Below are 12,387 nucleotides of genomic sequence, written 5' to 3'. Positions count from 1 at the left end.
GGTCCCTCTGTCTAAATGGATTTGTACTCTTCTGGTGATGAGGACAGCAGGGGTGATCCTGTCTGGTTAAAAATGTCAGAGTTATCAAGGTCACGGTGTACAAAAAATATGCATAAAGAGAGAGAAAGAACATGCGTGGAAGAGGGAAAGGAGGGTAGGGGGGGGTTACAATTCCTGTTACCCGTTATGACGACTGTGGCTCAGCTTTCATCTTGGACATAGCCTCATCTGTTGGCCATGACTTGTGTTTATGGTTCTAAACGCAGGGTAATTGGTGTGACTGATAACAGGATTCATAGAGGCAGGACACGCACACACACACACGCACACTGAAATGCCATAATGATAATTATGTTTTTGTTCTCGGTACCATGTACATGATATTACCCTAACCAGCTGCAGGTAGTTAAAGTATGTGGTGCAGGCAGATTATTAGAGGTGTTGGTCACAGCGACACAGACGGTCTCTGTCAATCTTTAAATTGGGCCCCCTTTCACGTTGCTATTTTCCCCACGTCACCACCAATTCACCCGTTGCAGTGTAAGAGACCTTTCCAGACTGATCTTTGATGTGGGGACAAAAGACAAGGCTTGCCATGTCAGGTAATATAAGGTTACTCAGTTGGCCTGTACTCTCAGGTCCTTTCATTGATAATCACGGACAATCAGCTGAGTGAAATTAGGTCACAAGCTTTTCCACAGCCCCATGAGTCAAGCTAGATCTTCCACAGTCCTGCTGTAAAAGTCTAATAGAGCCCCTTTAATGTGACATGATGATAGAAGGCAATCTAGGTCATCTCCGCCCTCCCAGTCCAAGACCAGTACAATGTATGCACAGTGCCTTTACTGCTAGGCTGACCAAACACATGTATGTGTAACATATGGCTTCCATTACCTAGCCACTGTGTGCTCAGTGTGCTACAGTTGTGCTAGCTCTAGGCTGTGACAAAAGCTTAGTGAGAATGCCAGAGAGGTGTTTATGACAGAGGGGATATCATGTCCTGCTTTAGACTGTCAGTGGAGCCAGACCAGTATCCGCGGATGATATAATACTATGTTCTGATTTAGCTAAGAAGATACAGATAACGCAGTGTCTCTGAAGCTCAATGTATCTCAACCTATTTCCAGACAAAGGTATTTCACCAGGGAAGCAGATGATGCGTCTGGGAGCCGCGGTGTGTGTTGCAGCCACAGCCTACATGAGCAGCACAGCCCTCCGCAGTCGTTGTGTCTGTTATGTAAAAGGTCCAAGGCTTTGAACAGGAGCTTCATGCTAATTCTGGCCCCCTTGACACAATTTCTCTTGGAAAACAGCGGTACCTTTGAGTGTGAAAAGCGAATGTTATATAAACACATAAACTGCATCTAATTATTTAGTCTCTTTTATTACCTCTGTGATTTTCAATGGAGTATTCATTAGAAATTGAGGTTTTTGATTGTCATGAGGCCATGGCATGGAGACACACACACACACACACACTCAATCAAATGTGAAAACTCTTTATCTTTGCTAAATGCTAATACAAATCTAGTTCAGAGAACTGAGGAGGTGTTGAGTGAAAGCAGTGGACAGGAAAGTGTGTACGTGTTATTGGGTACAGAAGAAAGGTCCGGGGATTCATGGTGTGTTGATGTGTCTCTGCAGGCTTTGTCCGCTTCCTGGAAGGCTATTACATCGTCCTGATCACCAAACGGAGGAAGATGGCTGACATAGGCGGCCACTCTATCTATAAGATCGAGGATACCAGCATGATCCACATCCCCAACGACTCAGTCAGGGTTACCCACCCTGACGAGGCCAGGTGGGAGAGACACCTTTCTGTACAGTATCTCTCTCACTCCCCTTCTTTTACTTTCCTTGAGTTGTTCACTGTTTCAGTCTCTCCTTTACCCCCTGCTTATTTCTCATTCACACACTGTTATGTGCTGTCGGTATATGATGTCAAGGATGCACACACGCACAATCTGTTCTCTAATTCTCACCTGTTGCATAAGACCTAGTAACCCAGTGAGACAGCCAGGAACGATGACATTGAACTCATTAACACAGCTTTTTTCCCGATCTGAAGAGGTTTTCATGTTGAAGCTAATAGCATCTGTGCTTTCTCCCTTCCATTGCTATCTTACAGATATGTTAGGATCTTCCAAAACGTGGACCTTTCTAGCAACTTCTACTTTAGGTGAGCTGTTTTTTATTCGGTCATATTATACAAGTCTCTGCTTTGAACAATTCGATACAAGGTTTTCTGCCAGCCAACACTTGAGCTGGTCTTATCTAGCAGACAGAGGATTCTCTCTCCAAACCCTCAGCAGCATCACCACATAGCTGTGATGTCCACACCCCGGGTGTGACGGCCCCACCTGAACTATATTCATTGCCTAATTTCAGGGGGGGGAATTGTGGGTTTCGGATGTTTGGTTGAATAAACCAAGAATTGTATTAAACAGGGAATCAAATCTACAGTTAAAGTATCCAGTTGTTCTTTTCTTTTTGATGATACTCCAAAGGCAGGTAAACCTGAACTGAAACCTGATCTTATGTAATCATGACTTGCCAGGTACTTGCCACGTCCAATAATAGTTCACTTAGTGCTTTCATGTGTCCTCCTAGCAACAGGTAATGATCCACAAAATGGCCAATTGATTTGACATATTTAGCTTTTCAACAATGAATCTCTGATCCTTCCATCCATCCATCTATCAGCCTAATCATTCAGACCAAACGCTCTCATCATTACTGTCTGTCTCTGTGTGTCTGTTTGTGTGTGTGTGTGTCTGACCCTCTAGCTATAGCTACGACCTCAGCCACTCGCTGCAATACAACCTGACGCTGCTGAAGAGCCCATGTGACCCAGGGGCGGAGCCAGAGGAGGAAGTGCACACGCAGAGCCGCCAGGACAGCTTTGACATCTTTGAGGACGAGGGTCTGCCCACACAAGGTTAGGCACACAATCTCTTTAATTAATTCTTTATCCTTTCCTCCTCCCACCCCTTGATCCAGGGTTCTGCACCCCCATGCCGCCCCACTTTCTCTGTGCTGAAACTCCCTCCTAAACTTGTCGGTTGAACCTTTTCATCAATGTTGTGTGTTTGCTCCTCCTCTGTCAGTGGTCCACGGGATTCAGAACGAGCCCTACGCCAAGTATGTGTGGAACGCCAAGCTCCTGGAGTGTGTCAAGGACGTGGTGCATCACGACTGGCTCATGTACATCATTCACGGCTTCTGTGGACAGTCCAGTATCCTTTCCTCTTCACGGAAGAGAGGCCCCAGACCAAACAAACGTTTCAAGCACGTGTTTGAATGTGTGTGTGGGGGGGTCGGCCTTCAGTTTTGAAAGGAAAAAACAAACAAAAGGAACCCGTCACCCTCTCAGTTTGCATGTGAGGAAAAAACCTTCAAAGCACTGATATTGTCAGACAGCCTATCTGAACCAACCTCTATGCAACACGTGCAGTGCTACAACCACCAAAGGCTCTGCTAACCAATTATGTTTCTATCCACTGGTTGTGGAGCAGCAATAAAAAGATGGCAAGTAAGAAATGGTTATCGGCTATGTAAACAGTGCAAGGTTTACACAGTGTGGCCATCTGCTTGGAGGAGGAGGAGAGGGATGAAACTGGTTGCATATTTCATCACAAGCCGTGTTTATGTTTTAGATGAGAAAGATACAGGCGGGCATGATGGTTGTTTTTGTGTGTGGTTCTTTTTGTGTGCAGAAAACAGGGGGATCTCCTTCGCTGTTGTTCATTGTAGGTCTCAGTGGGACAACGAGATGGAGACATACAGATATACGCACACTCACTCACACTCTCACAAGCCCACACTCGCACCCCTAGACCTACGTACACACACGCATTGCACATACTACACGTACATGCTTGCACTCACAAACTTTCTCGATCACACGCTTGCTCCCGCCACCAGGGTTTCTTCTGAGACAGAAGGGTGCCTCAGGCAGTGAGAGGAAGACAAAGCAAGAGCAGAGACAATACAAGGTAGAAAAGGTTGATCGTGTATTGAAAGTTAAAGAGAAACTAGAAAAGTCAAAGTAAGAAAAGTTGGACGGAGTGGGTCAGGCAAAGAGAGGACAGGATAGGTAAAGTAGAGAAGGAATCAACGGTAAAGGTGCTAAGGGTGGTGAGAGAGAGAGATGGAGGGATATGAGAATGATGATTAAGAAGATTCTAGGAATTGGAAAAAGAGTGAACTGTGACCATGGCACTGTGAATGTAAGCGTGTTTTTATGTGCTTGTGAGCGTACATGTGTGTGTGTGTATGTGTGTGTACAGTGTATTGTGTGTCCCTCCTTAAACCTGGGACACAGAGCTCCTGATATATGGAAGGCCGGTCCATGTGACGCTCATCGCCAGGCGCTCAAGCAAGTTCGCCGGAACTCGCTTCCTCAAAAGAGGAGCAAACTGCCAGGTATTCACTGCCGTTGCCATGGGAACATGGCCCACTTGTCCCCCGGTGCCTCATAATAGCAGCAGCAGGGGTGGAGCGGGGATGGTCAGATTTGGAGGGAGGGAGGGGGGTGGGATGGGGCAGAGCAGGAGGAATTGGTTGGGTGAGTTGTCAACAGCGTGATTAGGGGGGTGGGCGAAGACTGAGTGAGGGTAACATGATGTCTCTGTCCCCATCTCTGTGTGTGTGTGGGAGAGAGAAAGACAGAGAGAGCGGTGGGTTTGTCTTTACCTCGGTGGCACTGTCTCTGGCTTACATGCATGCTTTTTGGGAAAGATTATTAATCTGTGCTCTGATCCTACTGTACGTGGCATCCCAGCTATATGTAACACACATGCTATGACTTCATGTATATATTGAAAACCAGCAGAAATGTGGTTGTGTGTATTGGAAATAGGATTTAATTGACAAGACAAAAAATCCAAATCAAATGGGACAAAAGATTGAAATACATCCTCCTTGTCTGACTCCTGCCCCGTGTAGGGCGACGTGGCCAATGAGGTTGAGACAGAGCAGATCATCCATGACGCCTCTGTGATGTCGTTCAGAGCGGGAAGCTATTCGTCCTATGTCCAGGTCCGGGGCTCCGTGCCCCTCTACTGGTCCCAAGACATCTCCACCATGATGCCCAAGCCCCCTATACGCTGTGAGTCTCCTACCCCTACATCCCCATGTTCTGGAAGTGCACCCCACAACACATTTTTGTAGTAAGTTTGATGATGCAGGCCTCTGGTCTCTCGTCCTGTTTAAAAAGACCCAGTGAAGAAAGGAAGTAGTGATGAGGCAGGGACCGAGGGAGGCAGGGACCGAGGGAGGTAGGGACCGAGAGAGGTAGGGACTGAGGGAACTTAAGGTAACAGCTTGAGGCATCATAGACGAAAGACAAGCTTCATTCCTAAACCAAGGAACGGAATCAAGTGAGTGACATCCATCTGTCCCTCCCTCCCACTTGTCCTCTTCATCTATTTCTTTCATTATCAGTCCTGCAGAATTAACCTCCAGAGATTTAGTTTCTGCGATGGAAAAGGAAGAAAACCTGCAGATAGGTGTGTGTTGAGTCTGGACTGTTTTGAATTCTATGATCTTCCCTCATTTGCCCTTCAGTATATCCCAGGATGACATTTAGCTGCATGAGGCAGAGATGCAAAGCTTGCCTCCAAGAAGTGTGTGTGTGTGTGTGTGTGTGTGTGTGTGTGTGTGTGTGTGTGTGTGTGTGTGTGTGTGTGTGTGTGTGTGTGTGTGTGTGTGTGTGTGTGTGTGTGTGTGTGTGTGTGTGTGTGTGTGTGTGTGTGTGTGTGTGTGTGTGTGTGTGTGTGTGTGTGTGTGTGTGTGTGTGTGTGTGTGTGTGTGTGTGTGTGTGTGTGTGTGTGTGTGTGTGTGTGTGTGTGTGTGTGTGTGTGTGTGTGTGTGTGTGTGTGTGTGTGTGTGTGTGTGTGTGTGTGTGTGTGTGTGTGTGTGTGTGTGTGTGTGTGTGTGTGTGTGTGTGTGTGTGTGTGTGTGTGTGTGTGTGTGTGTGTGTGTGTGTGTGTGTGTGTGTGTGTGTGTGTGTGTGTGTGTGTGTGTGTGTGTGTGTGTGTGTGTGTGTGTGTGTGTGTGTGTGTGTGTGTGTGTGTGTGTGTGTGTGTGTGTGTGTGTGTGTGTGTGTGTGTGTGTGTGTGTGTGTGTGTGTGTGTGTGTGTGTGTGTGTGTGTGTGTGTGTGTGTGTGTGTGTGTGTGTGTGTGTGTGTGTGTGTGTGTGTGTGTGTGTGTGTGTGTGTGTGTGTGTGTGTGTGTGTGTGTGTGTGTGTGTGTGTGTGTGTGTGTGTGTGTGTGTGTGTGTGTGTGTGTGTGTGTGTGTGTGTGTGTGTGTGTGTGTGTGTGTGTGTGTGTGTGTGTGTGTGTGTGTGTGTGTGTGTGTGTGTGTGTGTGTGTGTGTGTGTGTGTGTGTGTGTGTGTGTGTGTGTGTGTGTGTGTGTGTGTGTGTGATTGTGACTGAGTGATAACTTACCTAATCTACTCCCCCTGTCTGGCCTTTATCCATCCCAGCCTGGCATTTCCTTTCATAATCAACAAATGCAAGATGGATCAGGTTTCTTCTGTATAAGTTCAGTGTCGTACTCAGCCCTAAACCCAACCCCACTTCACCCCAAAAACTACATTTTCCCCAAAACCTCACCTCACCCCAAAGCCACAGCTCACCCCAAAATCCCAATTCACCCCAATATTCTCCGTATAAAATAGGTAATCACTGTTGGTACAATACATGACTTTTGGCATGTCTGGGACAAAGGATTGAGTCATAGTCAATCACTACACTCCCACTTAGATTTAACTGCCCTTTTATTTTTAATAACTCCTAGATCTGATTCAGCTTCCTTACTTCACCACTCAGTTTTTTTGCAGGCACTGTGTTTTCCTGTGTGATTATATAACCAGATCTTAACATGGACGTTACAATGCCTTACTAAAGTATTCACTCCCTTCTACCCAACTCACCTTTTTCAACCTAACTGCCTCATATCAATAATGTATTAAATATAGATTTTCCCACTCGTCTACATTAGTTATGTGTATTTGTAAGACATCAGTGGTACATTAGAAGCACTGCCTACAGGTGTAGTTGTTGATGAGTATAGTTTACTTTTGTGAGGCACCTTAATGCCATAGAAATCCCGGTCAGGTAGGTGTATTGCGACTGCGCTGGTGCTCCAGAACCACCTCATAATGCATATGAAGGCAGACTTTCCATCTCTCTCAGCATGTTTCCTTCATTATAAGGTGCTGTGTTACGTGATGTCGGTCGCAGCTTAATGACCAGCCTGGTGTAAGTGGAGGTCTTTGGCGGTGTGAAGGAGGTGCATGCTGGCTATGCGTGATGTCTGACTCATTACCTGCCCTGATTACAGGGTAGGAGGGAAATGAGCCCCATCTTTCTTTTTACTCTCTGTTTTCACTTTCTCTTTCTACTTTCAATCTCTCTGTCACACTGGGTTTTTTCCGTTTTTTTTCTCTTTCTCTTTGTCCCTCACCTTATTTCCCAGGTGAGGGACCATTTAGATATAAACACATTCAGCTGACCCAGATTATCCTTTCTTCTTCCTGATTGGTTGAAATGGGGTGCTGTCCTGTGAAGATAGTTTACACCCGTTTGTTGAAAAACAACGGTGAAAGTTGAAAGACAGGATAATGGAAAAGGACAAACAAAGAGGATTTTTAAGTGCTGCTGTTTTGTCAGGGTGTGCTACATAACCACCCGCTTTAACTGTACCCTGGCTGACCTGCTGGTTCGGTTACTTGGCATGTGTTCTCCTTTATGACTTCACTGATTGGCTAGTTCTGAATACGTGATTTGTTGGTGGAGGAGGACCCAATTAATAATCAACAGTCCTATTGCATTGTAGAACACATATTTATTGAACAGGTTAGTTTGAATATACCACATATCTCAGAACAAGGTTGAAACCTTGGTTGAAAAAGGTTGAAACTGTCCTGTTAGAAGTAGTTGACCTTAGGCCTGTATGCATCTGATGGCTGCCTCAGACATCCTCCACCCAGTCGCCTGGTCACAACCATACCAATGTTCTGAACTGCTCATGCACGGGCACACTACTGATTCTCATTGACCTCTGACCTCCCACAGTGGACCAGGCTGACCCCTACGCCCACGTGGCCGCGCTCCACTTCGACCAAATGCTGCAGCGCTTCGGGTCACCCATCATCATCCTCAACCTCGTCAAGGTAACCTAGCAACCTCTCCTCTTCCTCAGCTCTGACCTGCAGAAAAGAGCCCAAGCTCACAACATCAGAAAGGTTTAAGAGACACGTGAGGCGCAAAATATAGGAGCTCTTTCATGCAGAGCAATGAGGTCACGACAATGACAGAGAAATGGATAGCGCGCTATCCTGTAGAATAAGGTCGCTGTGGCTAGTTAGACTGGAGGAGGGAATAAACTGGTCATTACTAGCTGTTGATGCCCCTTATAAAAGGTAGAGACAGCACGCACGCGCTCTATGACTCATACGACCATCTGACACACCTTAAAAACATACTCGTATACTTTCCCCAGACACACACACATCCTCTCAACTCTACATGTAACCTTTCTATCCACACTGCGTGGCAAATCCAGAGCCTTCCCTGGTTGTGTGTCCAGTGTCCAGCTCACATTGTCATCCCCAAGACAACGGATAAAGAAATATCCAATCAGATCCCTCACACAAATGTGAGACCAGGGGAGTGTGAAAGGGAACCCCCTCTATCTTCACACTCTGCCTCTTCCTTCCTGAGAAAGAGAGAGAGGGACAGACAGAGAGAGAGAGAGAGAGAGAGGGACAGAGAGAGAGGGACAGAGAGAGAGACAGATAGAGAGGGACAGAGTGTGGAAGACAGGTTGATATTAAACAGAAATAAACCATGAAATTACAATAGTCTACGGGGCTGTGGGAGTGATGTATACTGTGGTGGCCGTGATCACGGCCAGAGATTGGAATTGTGTGTTAGTGTGTATGTGCATGAGTGTCTTTGTGTGTTCCTCTATAAGTGTGTGTTAATGGAAAACAATGATGCAGACGTGTCTAATGGCCAGAAGTTTTTTTACTTGGAGTGTCATGGTATCAAGGTGGTTGGAAACACTTGGTGAACTAATTTATCCATTAACACACTGCTCATTAGGCTGCATGCATGTGTGTTGATATCTGTGGGATATTAAAGGCTGTTGTGTGTGATTAGCTGTGTAGTGGCACTCTTTAAATGGGGACAAGATGGGAGAAAAAGATGTGGGGAGGGATAAGGGGGTGGAAGTGGGGAGGGACGTAGGAAGGGAAGGAAGTTGGGGTAGGAGGAGGGGAGAGAGGGAGGAGGTGGGGATGGAGGAGGGGAGAGGGAGAAGGTGGGGAAGGAGGAGGGGAGAGAGGGAGGAGGAGGGGAAGGAGGGGGGGAGAGAGGGAGGAGGTGGGGAAGGAGGACGGGAGAGAGGGAGGAGGTGGGCTAGGAGGAGGGGAGGAGGGGAGAGAGGGAGGAGGTGGGGAAGGAGGAGGGGAGAGAGGGAGGAGGAGGGTAGAGAGGGAGGAGGTGGGTTAGGAGGAGGGGAGAGAGGGAGGAGGTGGGGAAGGAGGAGGGGAGAGAGGGAAGAGGGGAAGGAGGAGGGGAGAGAGGGAGGAGGGGAAGGAGGAGGGGAGAGAGGGAGGAGGTGTGGATGGAGTAGCAGTTCGAATTGGGTGTTTGTAATACAGACATGATGTTTAAAATATGCTGTTCTTCTATTTCAATGCCTTTTTTTTTTAATTAACATTACTTAAGAAAGAAAGACAATTAGGAACAAAATCTTCCAGTCAAAGAAACACTCAGACACAGCTGATGTGAGTGACATGACTCACTCTTTTTAAGTGTTACCGGAAGAAAATAAACAACTTATTTTTTGTCTTGGATGGGGTGTTGATGGATGAAAATGGTTTTGGTCACAGTGGTGTTGTTTAGATAACAACCTAGATTATAATTCTTTTTTGCAACAAAGGTTTCTCTCTCCTGTCCAACCAAAGTGGTCATGTAATTCAATATTTACAGACAGAAAAGAATGACGTGCCAAGTAAAAGTAGGCCATAGACCCAGTTTCATAACCAAACACAGCTTTGTGTCTTGGATTACACTTTTGTATTGGTGTTTTTTTTGGGGGGGGTGTAGAAACGAGAGAAACGGAAGCATGAGAAGATCCTGAGTGAGGAGTTGCATCCAGCCATCTTAAACCTCAACCAGTTCCTCCCACCAGAACACTGCATCGACTACATTGCCTGGGATATGGCACGGTACACCAAAAGGTAGCTGTCAGCCAATCATTTAGTTTATCTTAGCCTTGTTAGCTTAGCATTGAGCTACATCAAAGTGAAGCAGCTCATCTTCTGTCAAATAAGATAGCCAAAAAGGGAAGAAATCCTACCTTAACTTCCATTTCCCTATACACATTGGACTCAGGTCTTTCTCAACTATTTACATGACACGTGTCAGTATATTGTACAACGTATTTTCTACACTGCTGTGCACAGTTTTTCATGTACAATCAGATAGCTTAGTGGCTGCCGTAGCCATGGAAACTGAGGGAGGCAGGGATGTATTTTGTGTTCATGTCTGCAGCCTTGTTAATATCCATGAACCCACACTGCCGAGTCCACTCACAACTGCTACCTTACCTTCAGGAGATGTTCAATGCTCTTGTCATTTAAGTTTATTTTAAAGTCTAACTTTTCTCCTCCCTCACCCTTTGCACCCTCTCTATTTATCTGCCCTTATTTTTTTCTTTCTGTCTTTGTATCTCACTTTTCTTATTTGTTTTGATCTAACTTTCTCTCTCCCCCCCCCACCTCCTTTTTTTATCAATCTTCTCTCTCTTTCCTCCCGCCCCAGTAAACTGTGTAACGTGCTGGACCGCCTCAGTATGATAGCAGAGAATGTGGTCAAGAGGACTGGCTTCTTCATCAACCGTTCCGATTTCTACTGCCACAACCTCCGGCCGGATGACAGGTTAGTCCCTCCTACACACACTCTACATCCCCTGGCCTACCCATCCAGCTACCTCAACGACAGGACCCTCCCCAAACTTAGAACTCACAAACACACACATACACACAAAGACCCACAGCCCTACTACCCTGCCTCTGTCTATTTCAGAACAAGGTTTAATATAACCTTTTTCCCCGTTAGTGTCTGCTAATGGGAATCATAAAAAGTCCATCTGGGAACTCCCCAAAGATGTGGACCATTAATAGAGACAGCGGTTGTCTGAGTAACCAGTCAGAGCCTAACTGGCTGAGAGGATGGCAGACCATGCAACCTAGTGCTGAGGGACTCTGCTCCCACACATCCTAATCACATGGTGTGGACATGACCACTCCATTACATAAATAGCAGCACCAAAGCTAATGCTTGTATTCTTTACCATTATTATGATGCCAGCACTGTCAAACACCAGCTTTAAAAACATTCCCTCTCCCAGTTTCTTTCCAACAAACAAAAAGTTTTCTCTCTGTCACACTCCCTCTGTCTTCTGAGGGTTGATAAGTCCATGCTAGCTCAATTCCATTTGCATTAAGTCATTTAGCAGTTGCTCTTATCCAGAGCGACATACAGTGAGTACAGGGACATTCCCCCGAGGCAAGTAGGGTGAAGTACCTTTCCCAAGGACACAACGTAATTTGGCACGGCTGGGAATTGAACCTGCGACCTTCTGATTAATAGCCCGATTCCCTAACCGCTCAGCCATCTGACTCCCTTCCAATTCCAAGACTGGACGTGCTGTAAATCCAGACCCCGTCCTGACTCCATGTGTGTTTATTGTCCTCACACACACAAACACACAGGCCAAGTTTCTCAGACCAGTCTGGAATTCCGTTTCCATAGAAGACGACTGACATGTGATTGTAGTGATACTGTATGTGACAGATTCACACACAAAAAACAATGTAAACCCCAAGTTAAGTTTTTTTGTTGATTTGTGTTTGCCTGACCATTTTGTTTGTTTTTTATTCAAGGTGGGGAGACTTGGGTGGGCACATCTCCTCCAATGGACGTGTCCAGGTATGATAACAACACAAACACACACCCCCAACCACATCCCACACACCCTACTGAATAACTTACTCCCAGGACCTCTCTTCATGTTTCCTGTGTTGGGCTGTTGTGGTGCTGCTATGATTCATGCTTAGGTAACACTAATATTGGAGTAATTGGGTTAAGAGGATCTTGTCACATATGGAGAAAAACCCACCACATGCTCTTGTTGTTATGTTACCATGGTAACCTGTAAGCACTGATATCGCTCATGTGTCTGCAAGTTTGGAAGAGCTGATCTTGTCTGTCTTTTGGTATTCCCTCTGTCAATGTACACAATACATATTTTTTATGTAGTATTCATATAAGTATTATAATAAATGGATGTACAGTATATATTTGTT

At 46.0% G+C, this 12,387-nt stretch overlaps 1 protein-coding gene across 2 annotated transcripts in view; it reads left to right on the top strand.

The window, feature by feature from the left end:
- The window catches only part of fig4a (FIG4 phosphoinositide 5-phosphatase a), a 29,827-nt gene that overhangs the window by 2,996 nt on the left and 14,444 nt on the right, over positions 1–12,387 (top strand). For both annotated transcript variants that reach the window (XM_067242291.1, XM_067242290.1), the window contains exons 5-14: positions 1,645–1,801; positions 2,129–2,179; positions 2,787–2,938; positions 3,108–3,236; positions 4,325–4,425; positions 4,948–5,110; positions 8,084–8,181; positions 10,124–10,257; positions 10,841–10,957; positions 11,965–12,010. In XM_067242291.1, the coding sequence (XP_067098392.1) occupies positions 1,645–1,801; positions 2,129–2,179; positions 2,787–2,938; positions 3,108–3,236; positions 4,325–4,425; positions 4,948–5,110; positions 8,084–8,181; positions 10,124–10,257; positions 10,841–10,957; positions 11,965–12,010 (1,148 nt within the window). The remainder of the gene's footprint in view (positions 1–1,644; positions 1,802–2,128; positions 2,180–2,786; positions 2,939–3,107; positions 3,237–4,324; positions 4,426–4,947; positions 5,111–8,083; positions 8,182–10,123; positions 10,258–10,840; positions 10,958–11,964; positions 12,011–12,387) is intronic.

This window comes from Osmerus mordax, chromosome 8, assembly GCF_038355195.1.
Source record: "Osmerus mordax isolate fOsmMor3 chromosome 8, fOsmMor3.pri, whole genome shotgun sequence".
Lineage (NCBI taxonomy): Eukaryota > Metazoa > Chordata > Actinopteri > Osmeriformes > Osmeridae > Osmerus > Osmerus mordax.
The sequence above is the reverse complement of the archived record's forward strand: the minus strand, read 5'-3'. Positions and strand labels throughout refer to the sequence as shown.